The sequence below is a fragment of the Manacus candei genome, unplaced genomic scaffold (genome assembly GCF_025592945.1).
Source record: "Manacus candei isolate 608988 ecotype Guabito, Panama unplaced genomic scaffold, ASM2559294v1 h1tg000400l, whole genome shotgun sequence".
NCBI lineage: Eukaryota > Metazoa > Chordata > Aves > Passeriformes > Pipridae > Manacus > Manacus candei.
In genome coordinates, this window is record NW_026138448.1 from 15,331 (window position 1) to 30,348 (window position 15,018).

General features: G+C 52.2%; 1 protein-coding gene and 3 long non-coding RNA genes across 4 annotated transcripts; all 4 read right to left on the reverse strand.

Annotated features, from left to right (window-relative positions):
• Window positions 1-8: 8 nt before the first annotated feature.
• Window positions 9-1,223, reverse strand: LOC127465471 (uncharacterized). Its single transcript, XR_007902214.1, has 3 exons — window positions 1,174-1,223; window positions 335-419; window positions 9-124 (listed from the first exon to the last, which is right to left on the reverse strand). It is a non-coding gene; the product is annotated as an uncharacterized LOC127465471 (long non-coding RNA).
• A 1,453-nt stretch (window positions 1,224-2,676) lies between these two features.
• On the reverse strand, window positions 2,677-13,419 carry LOC127465472 (E3 ubiquitin-protein ligase BRE1B-like; the record flags this gene model as incomplete). The annotated part of the gene is made up of 6 exons (XM_051775986.1): window positions 2,677-3,084; window positions 3,396-3,642; window positions 6,374-6,475; window positions 8,154-8,294; window positions 9,982-10,107; window positions 13,183-13,419. Coding segments are annotated over 5 exons (783 nt in total), but the record flags the coding sequence as incomplete, so codon positions are not given.
• On the reverse strand, window positions 5,492-6,289 carry LOC127465469 (uncharacterized). Its single transcript, XR_007902212.1, has 5 exons — window positions 6,252-6,289; window positions 6,112-6,211; window positions 5,992-6,071; window positions 5,852-5,891; window positions 5,492-5,551 (listed from the first exon to the last, which is right to left on the reverse strand). It is a non-coding gene; the product is annotated as an uncharacterized LOC127465469 (long non-coding RNA).
• On the reverse strand, window positions 12,517-12,977 carry LOC127465470 (uncharacterized). Its single transcript, XR_007902213.1, has 3 exons — window positions 12,934-12,977; window positions 12,788-12,818; window positions 12,517-12,559 (listed from the first exon to the last, which is right to left on the reverse strand). It is a non-coding gene; the product is annotated as an uncharacterized LOC127465470 (long non-coding RNA).
• Window positions 13,420-15,018: the final 1,599 nt, after the last annotated feature.

A 15,018-nucleotide genomic window follows, 5' to 3' on the forward strand; every position in this document is an offset into this window, starting at 1 on the left:
AGGGGGGTCCTGGGGTCTCTATGGGGTCTCTATGGGGCACCTTGGGGTGTCTATGGGGCACCTTGGGGGATCCAGAGGGATCTATGGGGCACCCTGGAGTGGCTGTGGGGTGTCTATGGGGCACCTTAGGGTGTCCTGAGGGATCTATGGGGCACCCTGGGGTGTCTATGGGGCACCCTGAGGGATCTATGGGGCACCATAGGGGGTCCTGGAGTCTCTATGGGGTGTCTATGGGGTGTCTATGGGGTGCCCAGGGGCGTCCTGGGGTCTCTATGGGGCACCCTGGGGTGTCTATGGGGTGTCTATGAGGTGCCATGGGGTGTCTATGGGGCACCTTGGGGTGTCTATGGGGTCTCTATGGGGCACCCTGGGGTCTCTATGGGGTGTCTATGGGGCACCCTGGGGTGTCTATGGGGCACCTTGGGGGTCCTGGAGTCTCTATGGGGCACCCTGGGGTGTCTATGGGGGATCCTGGGCTGTCTAGGGGTGTCCTGAGGGATCAGTGGGGCACCCTGGGGTGGCTGTGGGGTGACCACGGGGTGCCCTGGGGTGTCCATGGGGTGTCTATGGGGTGCCCTCAGGGTCCTGGGGTCTCTATGGGGCACCCTTGGGTGTCCTGAGGGATCTATGGGGCACCCTGGGGTGTCTATGGGACACCTTGGGGGGTCCTGGAGTGTCTATGGGGTGTCTATGGGGCACCTTGGGGGGTCCTGAGGGATCTATGGGGCACCCTGGGGTGTCTATGGGGCACCCTGGGCTGTCTATGGGGTGCTCTGGGGTGTCTCTGGGGTGTCTATGGGGCACCCTGAGGGATCTATGGGGTGTCTATAGGGTGTCTATGGGGTACTCAGGGCTGTCTGTGGGGTGTCCATGGGGCACTCTGGGGTGTCTGTGGGGTGCCCTGGCGGTCCTGGGGTCCTTATGGGGTCTCTGTGGGGCACCTTGGGGCATCTATGGGTCACTTTGGGGAGTCCTGGGGGCTCTATGGGGTCTCTGTGGGGCACCCTGAGGGATCTAGGGGGTGTCTGTGGGGTCTCTATGGGGCACCTTGGGGGGTCCTGAGGTCTCTATGGGGCACCCTGGGCTGTCTATGGGGCACCCTGAGGGATCTATGGGGCACCCTGGGGTCTCTATGGGGTCTCCATGGGGCACCCTGAGGGATCTATGGGGCACCCTGGGGTCTCTATGGGGTCTCTATGGGGCACCCTGGGGTGTCTATGGGGTGTCTATGGGGCACCCTGGGGTCTCTGTGGGGCACCGTGGGGTGTCTATGGGGCGTCTGTGGGGTGTCTATGGGGCACCCTGTGGGTCCCAGGGGGGTCTCTGCTCTCTCTCCCCTCCCCCCCCCTCCCCTCCCCCAATAAAGGACTTTTTTTCGGGCCTCGAAGCCTCGTTCTTGGGGGGGGGGGGAGGGGGCACGACCCCAAAGTGACCCCAACGACCCCAAACCCCCCCAAATCCTCCCCAAAATCCCCTCAACCCCCCCCCAAAATCCCTCAAATTTCACCCCCAAATCCCCCCAAATCCCCTCAAACTCCCTCCAAACCCCCCAAATTTCCCCCCAAAATTCCCCCAAACTCCCCCAAAACCACCCCAAAACCCCCAAATCCCCTCAAACTCCCCCCAACCCCCCCAAATCCTCCCCAAAATCCCCCCAAATCCCCCAAATTTCAACCTCAAATTCCTCCAAACTCCCCCCAAAACCCCCCAAATTTTCCCAAAAGCCCCCAAATCCTCCCCAAAAAAACCCAAATCCTCCCCAAAATCCCCCCAAATCCCCTCAAAACTTCCCCAAACGCCCCCAAATCCCCCAAATTCCCCCCAAAATTCCCCCAAATCCCCCAAAATCCCCCAAATCGCCCCCAAACCTCCCCCAAAACCCCCTCAAGCTCCCCCAAAACCCCCCAATTCCTCCCCAAATCCTCCCCAAAATCCCCCCAAATCCCCTCAAACTCCCCCCAAGCCCCCCCAAACCCTTTCAAACCCCCCCAAAATCCCCCCAAATCCCCCAAATTTCCCCCCAAAATTCCCCCAAACTCCCCCAAAACCACCCCAAAAACCCCAAATCCCCAAAATCCTCCCCAAAATCCCCCCAAATCCCCCAAATTTCAGCCCCAAATTCCTCCAAACTCCCCCCAAAACCCCCCCAAAACCCCCCAAACGCCCCCAAAACCTCCCCAAAAAACCCCAAATCCTCCCCAAAACCCCCTCAAATCCCCTCAAAACCCCCTAAAGCTCCCCCAAAATCCCCCCAAATTCCCTCAAACTCCCCCAAAATCATCCCAAACCCTTTCAAATCCCCCCCAGGCCCCAAATTTCACCCCCAAATTCCCCCAAACTCCCCCCAAAAACCCCCAAATCCTCCCAAATTTCCCCCCAAATCCCCCAAATTTCCCCAAATCCCCCAAATTTCAGCCCCAAATTCCTCCAAACTCCCCCAAAACACCCCCAAAACCCCCCAAATTTTCCCAAAAGCCCCCAAATCCCCTAAAAATCCCCCCAAATCCCCTCAACCCCCCCCCCAAATCCCCCAAAATTCGCCCAAAGCCCCCAAAATTCCCCCAAACGCCCCCAAAAACCCCCAAAACCCCCCCAAAAACCACCACGGGAACGGTTCCAACAACTTTATTGGAGGAAGGGGGGAGGGGAAAGGGGGCGGGGTCAACTGGGGTCACCTGGGGGTCACTACGGGGTTGGGGGTCAAAGGTCAACCATGAAGGTCAAAAAAGGGGAAAATTTGGGGGTCTAAACTGGTGACGCCCCCCAACGTTGACCTTGGCCAACCGGGGTTGACCTTTGGTCATCGTGGGGTCATCAGAGGTCAACTGGGGGTCACTATGGGCTGGGGGGTCAAAGGTCAACCATGAAGGTCAAAAAAAGGGGAAAACTTGGGGGTCTGAGGTGGTGACGACCCCCAACGTTGACCTTGGCCAACCGGGGTTGACCTTTGGTCATGGGGGGTGGCCAGGGGTCACCTAGGGGCCACCTGGGGGTCACTGTGGGCTGGGGGGTCAAAGGTCAACCATGAAGGTCAAAAAGGGGGGAATTGGGGGGTCCAAGGCGGTGACGACCCCCAACGTTGACCTTGGCCAACCGGGGTTGACCTTTGGTCATTGTGGGGTCATCAAAGGTCACCTGGGGGTCACTATGGGCTGGGGGGTCAAAGGTCAACCATGAAGGTCAAAAAAAGGGGAAAACTTGGGGGTCTGAAGTGGTGACGACCCCCAACGTTGACCTTGGGCAACCGGGGTTGACCTTTGGTCATCATGGGGCGGTCAGAGGTCACCTGGGGGTCACCTGGGGGTCACTGTGGGCTGGGGGGTCAAAGGTCAACCATGAAGGTCAAAAAGGGGGGAATTGGGGGGTCTAAAGTGGTGACGACCCCCAACGTTGACCTTGGCCAACCGGGGTCGCCTGTTGGCCGCGGCGGGTGGCCCCGGGGGGGGGTGGTGGGGGGGGAGGGGCTCAGCTGATGTAGACGCGGTGGAAGTCGTGGGCGCCGAAGGCGGCGTTGCACTTGGGGCACTTGCGCTGGCGGGTGTCGTAGCGGCTCTTGACGCACTCGAAGCAGAAGACGTGGAAGCACTTGGTGAGGACGGCGTCCTTCTTGCGCGCGTTGCAGCACGGGCACGTCAGCCGGGCCTGCGGGGGGGGAGGGGGAGGGCGGCTGAGGTCAGCAGAGGTCAGCCAAAGTCAACTGAGGTCAAGCGAGGTCAGCGGAGGTCAACTGAAGTCAATGGAGGTCAGTGGTGGTCAATCGAGGTCAATCGAGGTCAATGGAGATCAACTAAGGTCAATCGAGGCCAATGGAGGTCGATCAAGGTCTTAGAATTCAACCAAGGTGAACTGAGATCAACTGAGGTCAATGCAGGTCAACTGAGGCCAATGGAGGTCAACTGAGCTCAATCGAGGTCAATGGAGGTCAACTGAGATCAATGGAGGTCAACTGAAGTCAACTGAGGTCAATGGAGGTCAACCAAACTCTTAGAACTCAACCAAGGTCAACTGAGGTCAGTCAAGGTCAATGGAGATCAACTGAGATCAATCGAGGTCAACGGAAGTCAACTGAGGTCAGTGGTGGTCAACTGAGGTCAATCGAGGTCAATGGAGATCAACCAAGGTCTTAGAACTCAACCAAGGTCAACTGAGGTCAACCAAGGTCTTCCAAGACCAACCGAGGTCAACTGAGATCAACCAAGGTCTTCCAAGACCAACCAAGGTCAACTGAAACCAACCAAGGTCATAGAAACCCAACCAAGGTCAACTGAGGATCATTTAAGGTCAACCAAGGTCTTGGAACCCAACCAAGGTCAACTGAGATCAACCAAGGTCAACCAAGCTCTTCCAACCCAACCAAGGTCAACCAAGGGTCATCTGAGGTCAACCAAAGTCTTCTAAATCCAACCAAGGTCAACTGAGGTCAACCAAGGCCTTCAAACCCAATAAAGGTCAACCAAGGGTCGTTTCAGGTCAACCAAAGTCTTGGAACCCAACCAAGGTCAACTGAGGATCATTCAAGGTCAACCAAGGTCTTCCACCCCCACTCAAGGTCTTCCAAACCCAACCAAGACCTTCCAAACCCAACCAAGACCTTCCAACCCCAACCAAGCTCTTCCAAACCCAACCAAGCTCTTCCAACACCAACCAAGACCTTCCAAATCCAACCAAGACCTTCCAACACCAACCAAGCTCTTCCAAACCCAACCAAGCTCTTCCAAACCCAACCAAGCTCTTCTAAACCCAACCAAGCTCTTCCAAACCCAACCAAGCTCTTCCAAACCCAACCAACACCCTCCAAACCCAACCAAGCTCTTCGAAACCCAACCAAGACCTTCCAAACCCAACCAAGCTCTTCCAAACCCAACCAAGACCTTCCAAACCCAACCAAGGCCTTCCAAACCCAACCAAGCTCTTCCAAACCCAACCAAGCTCTTCCAAACCCAACCAAGACCTTCCAAACCCAACCAAGACCTTCCAAACCCCACCAAGACCTTCCAAACCCAACCAAGACCTTCCAAACCCAACCAAGGCCTTCCAAACCCAACCAAGACCTTCCAAATCCAACCAAACTCTTCCAAACCCAACCAAGGTCTTCCAAATCCAACCAAGACCTTCCAACACCAACCAAGGTCTTCCAAACCCAACCAAGACCTTCCAAACCCAACCAAGACCTTCCAAACCCCACCAGGACCTTCCAAACCCAACCAAGACCTTCCAAACCCAACCAAGACCTTCCAAACCCAACCAAGACCTTCCAAACCCCACCAGGACCTTCCAAACCCAACCAAGCTCTTCCAAACCCAACCAAGACCTTCCAAACCCAACCAAGCTCTTCCAAACCCAACCAGGACCTTCCAAACCCAACCAGGACCTTCCAAACCCAACCAAGGTCTTCCAAACCCAACCAGGACCTTCCAAACCCAACCAAGACCTTCCAAACCCAACCAAGCCCTTCCAAACCCAACCAAGCTCTTCCAAACCCAACCAAGACCTTCCAAACCCAACCAAGACCTTCCAAACCCAACCAAGGTCTTCCAACACCAACCAAGACCTTCCAAACCCAACCAAGACCTTTCAAACCCAACCAAAACCTTCCAAACCCAACCAAGCTCTTCCAAACCCAACCAAGCTCTTCCAAACCCAACCAAACTCTTCCAAACCCAACCAAGCCCTTCCAAACCCAACCAAGGCCTTCCAAACCCAACCAAGACCTTCCAAACCCAACCAAGACCTTCCAAACCCAACCAAGCTCTTCCAAACCCAACCAAGACCTTCCAAACCCAACCAAGACCTTCCAAACCCAACCAAGACCTTCCAAACCCAACCAAGGTTCTCCAAACCCAACCAAGACCTTCCAAACCCAACCAAGACCTTCCAAACCCAACCAAGCTCTTCCAAACCCAACCAGGACCTTCCAACACCAACCAAGACCTTCCAAACCCAATCAGGACCTTCCAAACTCAACCAAGCTCTTCCAAACCCAACCAAGACCTTCCAAACCCAACCAAGACCTTCCAAACCCAACCAAGACCTTCCAAACCCAACCAAGACCTTCCAAACCCAACCAAGGTCTTCCAAACCCAACCAAGACCTTCCAAACCCAATCAAGACCTTCCAAACCCAACCAAGGTCTTCCAAACCCAACCAAGCTCTTCCAAACCCAACCAAGACCTTCCAAACCCAACCAAGACCTTCCAAACCCAACCAAGCTCTTCCAACACCAACCAAGACCTTCCAAACCCAACCAAGACCTTCCAAACCCAACCAAGCTCTTCCAAACCCAACCAAGACCTTCCAAACCCAACCAAGGTTCTCCAAACCCAACCAAGACCTTCCAAACCCAACCGAGGCCTCCCAGCCCCTCCCCCCTCACCCGGTACTCCTTGATCTCCTCCTGCAGGATCTGGTCGGCGTCGGCGTAAACCTCCACCTTGCGCTGCTTCTCCAGCTTCCGGCGCAGCCGCGACAGCTCCTCCTGCCGCGGGGGGGGTGGAACGGAGAGCACCCGTGGGCACCTCGGGGACCCCAGGGAGCCCAAAAGACCCCAAAATATCCCAAAAATCCCATAGATCCCAAAATATTCCAATGGAGCCCAAAAGATCCCAAAATACCCCTGGGGAGCCCAAATGATCCCAAAAGATCCCAAAGGATCCCAAAAAATTCCTGAAGACCCCAAAATATCCCTGTGGAGCCCAAAAAATTCCTGTGGAGCCCAAAAGATCCCAAAATATCCCCCAAAAATTCCTGTGGAGCCCAAAATATCCCAATGGGTCTCCAAAAGATTCCTCTGAATCCCAAAATTTCCCTGTGGATCCCAAAATATCCCAATAGATTCAAAAAAATCCCTGTGGATCCCAAAATATCCCTACGGATCCCAAAATACCCCAAAAGATCAAAAAACATCTCAACGGATCCCCAAAATATCCCAAAATATCTCTGTGCATCCCAAAATATCCCAAATGGATCCCAAAAGATCCCTGTAGATCCCAAGATTCCTGTAGATCCCAAAATATTCCTGTGGATCCCAAAATATCCCAGTGGAGCCCAAAATATCCCTGGGGATCCCAAAATATTCCAACGGAGCCGAAAAGATCCCAAAAGATCCCAAAAGATCCCAAAATATCCCAGGGGATCCCAAAATATCCCAATGGAATCCAAAATATCCCAAAATGTCCCTGTGGATCCCAAGATTCCTGTAGATCCCAAAATATTCCTGTGGATCCCAAAATATCCCAGTGGATCCCTGTGGATCCCAAAATATCCCTGTGGATCCCCAAAAATTCCTGTGGAGCCCAAAATATTCCCCCAAAATTCCCAAAAAATTCCCAAAAATTCCACCAAAAATCCCTCCAAAACACCCTAAAATCCCCCAAAAATTCCCAAAAATTCCCCCCAAAAATCCCCCAAAAATCCACCAAAAATTCCCCAAAAAATTCAAAAAAATCCCCCAAAAATCCCCCAAAAATTCAAAAAAATCCCCAAAAAATCCCCAAAAAATTCCCCAAAAAATTCAAAAAAATCCCCAAAAAATCCCCCAAAAATTCAAAAAAAATCCCCAAAAAATCCCCCAAAAATCCCCAAAAAATTCAAAAAAATCCCCAAAAAATCCCCCAAAAATTCAAAAAATCCCCAAAAAATCCCCAAAAAATTCCCCAAAAAATTAAAAAAAATCCCCAAAAAATCCCCCAAAAATTCAAAAAAATCCCCAAAAAATCCCCCAAAAATCCCCAAAAAATTCAAAAAAATCCCCCAAAAATCCCTCGAAAAATCCCCAAAAAATCCCTCAAAAATCCACCAAAAATCCCCCAAAAAATCTCCAAAAAAATTCGAAAAAATCCCAAAAAAATCCCCCCAAAATTCAAAAAAATCCCCAAAAAATCCCCCAAAAATTCCCAAAAATCCCCAAAAAATTCTCCAAAAAATCCCCAAAAATCCACCAAAAAATCCACCAAAAATTCCCAAAAAATCCACCAAAAATCCCCAAAAAATCCCCCCAAAAATCCCCCAAAAATCCACCAAAAATTCCCCAAAAAATTCAAAAAAATCCCCAAAAAATTCCAAAAAATCCCCCAAAAATCCCCAAAAAATTCCCAAAAAATTCTCCTACTTCCCCAAAATCCTAAAAAATTCCCAGAATTCCCAAACCCCCTCACCTGTGCCCTTTTGAGGCTGAGTGCCTCCTTGTCCTTGGCGGCGCGGTTCTCGGCGGCGCAGCCCTGCAGCTCCCGCAGCCGCCCCTGCACGTGCTCGCCCTGCGCCCGCAGGTCCTCGGCCAGCTGGGCCGCCTCCACCGCCTGCCGAGACACACCTGGGGGCAGCTGGGGGCACCTGGGGGCAACTGGGACACACCTGGGCACACCTGGGGGCAGCTGGGGGCACCTGGGGGCACCTGGGGGCAGCTGGGGGCAACTGGGCACACCTGGGGGCACCTGGGGGCATCTGGGACACACCTGGGGGCAACTGGGGGCAGCTGGGGGCATCTGGGGGTAGTTGGGGGTAACTGGGGGCAACTGGGGGCAGTTGGGGGCAGCTGGGGGCAACTGGGGGCACCTGGGGGCAGCTGGGGCACCTGGGCACACCTGGGCACACCTGGGCACACCTGGGGGCAGCTGGGGGCATCTGGGGGCACCTGGGGGCACCTGAGCACACCTAGGGGTACCTGGGGGCAACTGGGGGCAACTGGGGGCAGCTGGGGGAACCTGGGGGCATCTGGGGGCATCTGGGGGCCGCTGGGGGCAACTGGGGGCACCTGGGGGCAGCTGGGGCACCTGGGACACACCTGGGCACACCTGGGCACACCTGGGCACACCTGGGGGCAGCTGGGGGCATCTGGGGGCAGCTGGGGGCACCTGAGCACACCTAGGGGTACCTGGGGGCAACTGGGGGCAACTGGGGGCAGCTGGGGGCAGCTGGGGGCAACTGGGGGCATCTGGGGGTAACTGGGGGCAACTGGGGGCAGCTGGGCACACCTGAAACACACCTGGGACACACCTGGGGTCACAAGACACACCTGGGACGCACCTGGGCACACCTGGGGGCACCTGGGACACACCTGGGGGCACCCAGGGTTACCTGGACACACCTGGGGTTACTTAGAGGACACCTGGGGACACCTGGGACACACCTGAGACACACCTGGACACACCTGGGCACACCTGGGACACACCTGGGCACACCTGGGCACACCTGGGACACACCTGGACACACCTGGGCACACCTGGGACACACCTGGGCACACCTGGGCACACCTGGGGTCACCTGGGGTCACCTGGGCACACCTGGGGTCACCTGGGGTCACCTGAGACACACCTGGGACACACCTGGGCACACCTGGGGTTACTTAGGGCACACCTGGGACACACCTGGGCACACCTGGGGGTTACCTGGGGACACCTGGGACACACCTGGGCACACCTGAGGTTACTTAGGATACCCCTGGGCACACCTGGGCACACCTGGGACACACCTGGGGTCACCTGAGACACACCTGGGGCACACCTGGGCACACCTGGACACACCTGGGCACACCTGAGACACACCTGGGGTCACCTGGGCACACCTGGGGTTACTTAGGGCACACCTGGGCGCACCTGGGGTCACCTGAGACACACTTGGGACACACCTGAGACACACCTGGGGTCACTGCGGACACACCTGGGCACACCTGGGACACACCTGGACACACCTGGGGACACCTGGGACACACCTGGGGTCACCTGGGCACACCTGGCCACACCTGGGCCACACCTGGGGACACCTGGGACACACCTGGGTGTACTTAGGGCACACCTGGGCACACCTGGGGTCACCTGAGACACACTTGGGACACACCTGAGACACACCTGGGGTCACTGCGGACACACCTGGGCACACCTGGGACACACCTGGGACACACCTGGGGTCACCTGGGCACACCTGGGCACACCTGGGCACACCTGGGGCACACCTGTGCCCCACCTGTGCCCCCCCGCACCCGCTCACCTTCCTCTTGTGCAGCTCGAGGGCCTGCGAGCGCAGGGCCAGCTCCTTCTCCACGGCCCCCAGGGCGCTCTGCAGGCCCCGCTCCTTCTCCTCCAGCTTCTGCACCACCTGCAGCTGCGCCTCCACCTGCCAATTAGCGCTAATTAGACTAATTAGGCCTTCATTAGCCGGTATTCGGTCGTTATTTGGAGAAATTAGGGAGTTATTAGGGAATTATTAGGGCTAATAACGGGTTTAAGGCTCCCAATCCCTTCTGCAGCTGCACCTGTTCCTCTAATAAGTGTTAATTAGCGTTAATTAGCCTAATTAGGACTTTATTAGCCACTATTCGGCGGTTATTTGGAGACATTAGGGAGTTATTAGGGAGTTATTAGGGAATTATTAGGGCTAATTAGGGGTTTGGGAGGCCCAGCTCCTTCTCCTGGAGCTTCTGCACCACCTGCAGCTGCGCCTCCACCTGGTAATTAGCGCTAATTAGACTAATTAGGGCTTAATTAGCCGGTATTCGGTCGTTATTTGGAGAAATTAGGGAGTTATTAGGGAATTATTAGGGAATTATTAGGGCTAATAACGGGTTTAAGGCTCCCAATCCCTTCTGTTCCGCCACCTGCAGCTGCACCTGTGCCTCTATAAGGTGTTAATTAGCATTAATTAGCCTAATTAGGGCTTTATTAGTGAGTATTAAGCTGTTATTTGGAGAAATTAGGGAGTTATTAGGAAATTATTAGGGAATTATTAGGGCTAATTAGGAGTTTGGGAGGCCCAGCTCCTTCTCCTGCAGCTTCTGCACCACCTGCAGCTGCGCCTCCACCTGGTAATTAGCGCTAATTAGACTAATTAGGGCTTAATTAGCCGGTATTTGACCGTTATTTGGAGAAATGAGGGAGTTATTAGGGAATTATTAGGGAATTATTAGGGCTAATTAGGGGTTTGGGAGGCCCAGTTCCTTCTCCTCCAGCTTCTGCACCACCTGCAGCTGCGCCTCCACCTGACAATTAGCGCTAATTAGTCTAATTAGGACTTAATTAGTTGTTACGAGACCATTATTTGGAGAAATTAAGGAATTATTAGGGAGTTATTAGGGAATTATTAGGACTAATTAGGCTCCCAACCCCTTCTCCTCCACCACCTGCAGCAGCGTCTGCCCCTCTATAAAGTGTTAATTAGCGTTAATTAGCCTAATTAGGGTTTAATTAGCCAGTATTAGGTTGTTATTCGGAGAAATTAAGGAATTATTAGGGAGTTATTAGGGAATTATTAGGGCTAATTAGGGCCTTGGGAGCCATTATTAATGTCTATTAACCGCCTATTAGTGGCTATTAAGCAATTATTAAAGTCTAATGAGTAATTACTTAATAGCTATTAAGTAATTATTAAGGGCTATTAAGTAATTATTAGTGGCTATTAAGTAATTATTAGTGGCTATTAAGCACTTATTAAAGTCTAATAAACAATTATTAATAGCTATTAAGTAATTATTAATGGTTATTGAGTAATTATTAGTGGCTATTAAGTATTTATTAGCGGCTATTAAGCAATTATTAAAGTCTAATAAGCAATTATTAATAGCTATTAAGTAATTATTAATGGCTATTAAGTAATTATTAACGGTTATTAAGTAATTATTAGCGGCGATTAAGCAATTATTAAAGTCTAATAAGCAATTATTAATGGCTATTAAGTAATTATTAACGGTTATTAAGTAATTATTAGCGGCGATTAAGCAATTATTAAAGTCTAATAAACAATTATTAATAGCTATTAAGTAATTATTAATGGCTATTAAGTATTGATTAGTGGCTATTATTAATTTTACTATTAATAATCATTATCTTAACTTAGAAACATACTAATTTATTGATATTAATATATTAATTATTAATTATTAATCCTATATTAAACAGCTATTAATGGCTATTAAACCTTAATTAGTGATTATTAATGGCTATTAAGCCTCTATTAATCGCTATTAATTAACTATTAATGGCTATTAAACCTTAATTAGTGATTATTAATGGCTATTAAACCTCTATTGATCGCTATTAATTAACTATTAATGGCTATTAAACCTTAATTAACAACTACTTAACGACTATTAATGGCCATTAAACCTCCATTAATCGCTATTAAACCACTATTAACGCCTATTAAACCTTAATTAACAACTATTAAATGACTATTAAGGGCTTCTAAACCTCTATTCATTGCTATTAAATGACTATTAACGCCTATTAAACCTCAATTAACAACTATTAATGGCTATTAAACCTCTATTAATCGCTATTAATGGTATTAAACCACAATTAACGACTATTAATGGTTATTAAACCTCCATTAATCACTATTAAATGACTATTAATGGTTATTAAACCTCAATTAATCGCTATTAATGGCTATTAAACCATTATTAGTCGCTATTTAACGACTATTAATGGCTATTAAACCAATTAATCGGTATCACTCGGTATTAAACCTCCATTAATTGCTATTAAATGAGTATTAGTGGCTATTAAACCTCTATTAATCGCTATTAAACGCCTATTAAACCTCAATTAATCACTATTAATGGCTATTAAACCTCAATTAATGCCTATTAAACAACAATTAACGGCTATTAATGGCTATTAAACCTCAATTAATCGCTGTTAATGGTTATTAAACCTCCATTAATCGCTATTAAATGACTATTAATGCCTGTTAAACCTCTATTAATCGCTATTAATGGCCAATAATCTCAATTAATTACTATTAATGGCTATTAAACCTCCATTAATCGCTATTAAACGCCTATTAACGCCTATTAAACCTCAATTAATCGCTATTAATGGCTATTAAACCTCTATTAATTGCTATTAAGTGACTATAAATGGTTACTAAACCTCCATTAGTCGCTATTAAATGACTATTAACGGCTATTAAACCCTAATTAACGACTATTAATGGCTATTAAACCACTATTAATCGCTATTAATGGCTATCAAACCTCTATTAATCGCTATTAACGCCTATTAAACCTCAATTAATCGCTATTAATGGCTATTAAACCACTATTAATCGCTATTAAACGACTAATAACAGCTATTAAACTCTAATTAACGACTATTAATGGCTATTAAACCTCCATTAATCGCTATCAAACGCCTATTAACGGCTATCAAACATCAATTAACGCCTACTAACGGCTATTAATCAGCCTCCCACCTGTGCCTTGAGTGCCAGGACCTGCTCTGCCAGCTCGTCCTTCTCCTCCCGCAGCAGTTTGTGGATCTGGTTGGCCTTGATCCGCTCCGACATCAGCTTGAAGTTGGCGTCGTCCTTCTCGCGCAGCTGCTGCAGCAGCCGCAGGTTCTGCTCCTGCATGTCCTCGAAGGCCTGGCCCGTCACGTCCATCTCCGACAGCAGCGCCTCCTCCTCCTGCCAGACATGGCCGCCGTGGCGTCAGGGGGCAAGACAAGATGGCCGCCGGGAGGGGGCGGGGTCACACACGGGGTAATATGGTCGCCAAGGGGTTGGGGGGTGTGGCCAAGATGGCCGCCGGGAGAGGACAGGGTGGTACGCGGGGCAATATGGCTGCCGGGAGGGGGCGGGGTCACGCGCAGTGCAATATGGCTGCCGGGAGGGGGCGGGGTCACGCATGGGGTAATATGGCTGCCAAGGGGTTGGGGGGGGACAAGATGGCCGCCAAAAAGGGGGCGGGGTGGCACGCGGGGCAATATGGCCGCTGGAAGGGGGTGGGGTCACACACAGGGTAATATGGCTGCCGGGAGGGGGCGGGGTCACGCACGGGGTAATATGGCTGCCAAGGGGTTGGGGGGGGACAAGATGGCCGCCAAAAAGGGGGCGGGGTGGCACGCGGGGCAATATGGCCGCTGGGAGGGGGTGGGGTCACACACAGGGCAATATGGCCACCAGGAGGGGGCGGGGTCACACACAGGGCAATATGGCTGCCAGGAGGGGGCGGGGTCATGCACGGGGTAATATGGCTGCCAAGGGTTTGGGGGGGGGACAAGATGGCCGCTGGAAGGGGGCGGGGTGGCACGCGGGGCAATATGGCCGCTGGAAGGGGGTGGGGTCACAAACAAGGCAATATGGCTGCCGGGAGGGGGCGGGGTCACACACAGTGCAATATGGCTGCCGGGAGGGGGCGGGGGTGTGGCCAAGATGGCTGCCGGGAGAGGACAGGGTGGCACGCGGGGCAATATGGCCGCTGGAAGGGGGTGGGGTCACACACAGGGCAATATGGCCACCAGGAGGGGGCGGGGTCACACACAGGGCAATATGGCTGCCAGGAGGGGGCGGGGTCATGCACGGGGTAATATGGCTGCCAAGGGTTTGGGAGGGGGACAAGATGGCCGCTGGAAGGGGGCGGGGTGGCACGCGGGGCAATATGGCCGCTGGAAGGGGGTGGGGTCACACACAAGGCAATATGGCCACCAGGAAGGGGTGGGGTCACACACAGGGCAATATGGCCGCCAAGGGGTCAGGGGAGGGGCTAAGGAGGCAATATGGCGGTCGGGAGGGGGCGGGGTCACTCAGGTCAATATGGCCGCCATGACCTCCGAGGGTTGTCATGGTAACCCACAGGGGCAATCTGGCCACCAAGGGGTCGGAGGAGTGGCCACAAGGGCAATATGGCTGCCAAAAAGGGGTGGGGTCACACAGAGGCCAATATGGCCGCCATGACCTCCGAGGGTTGCCATGGTAACCCACGGGGACAATATGGCTGCCAGGAGGGGGTGGAGCCACACACAGGGCAATATGGCTGCCAAAAAGGGGCGGGGTCACACACAGGGCAATATGGCCGCCAAGGGGTCAGGGGAGTGGCCACAGGGGTAATATGGCTGCCAAAAAGGGGCGGGGTCACACACAGGGCAATATGGCCACCAAGGGGTCAGGGGAGGGGCTAAGGAGGCAATATGGCGGTCTGGAGGGGGGGGGGTCACTCACAGGTCAATATGGCTGCCATGACCTCCGAGGGTTGCCATGGTAACCCACGGGGACAATATGGCTGCCAGGAGGGGGTGGAGCCACACACAG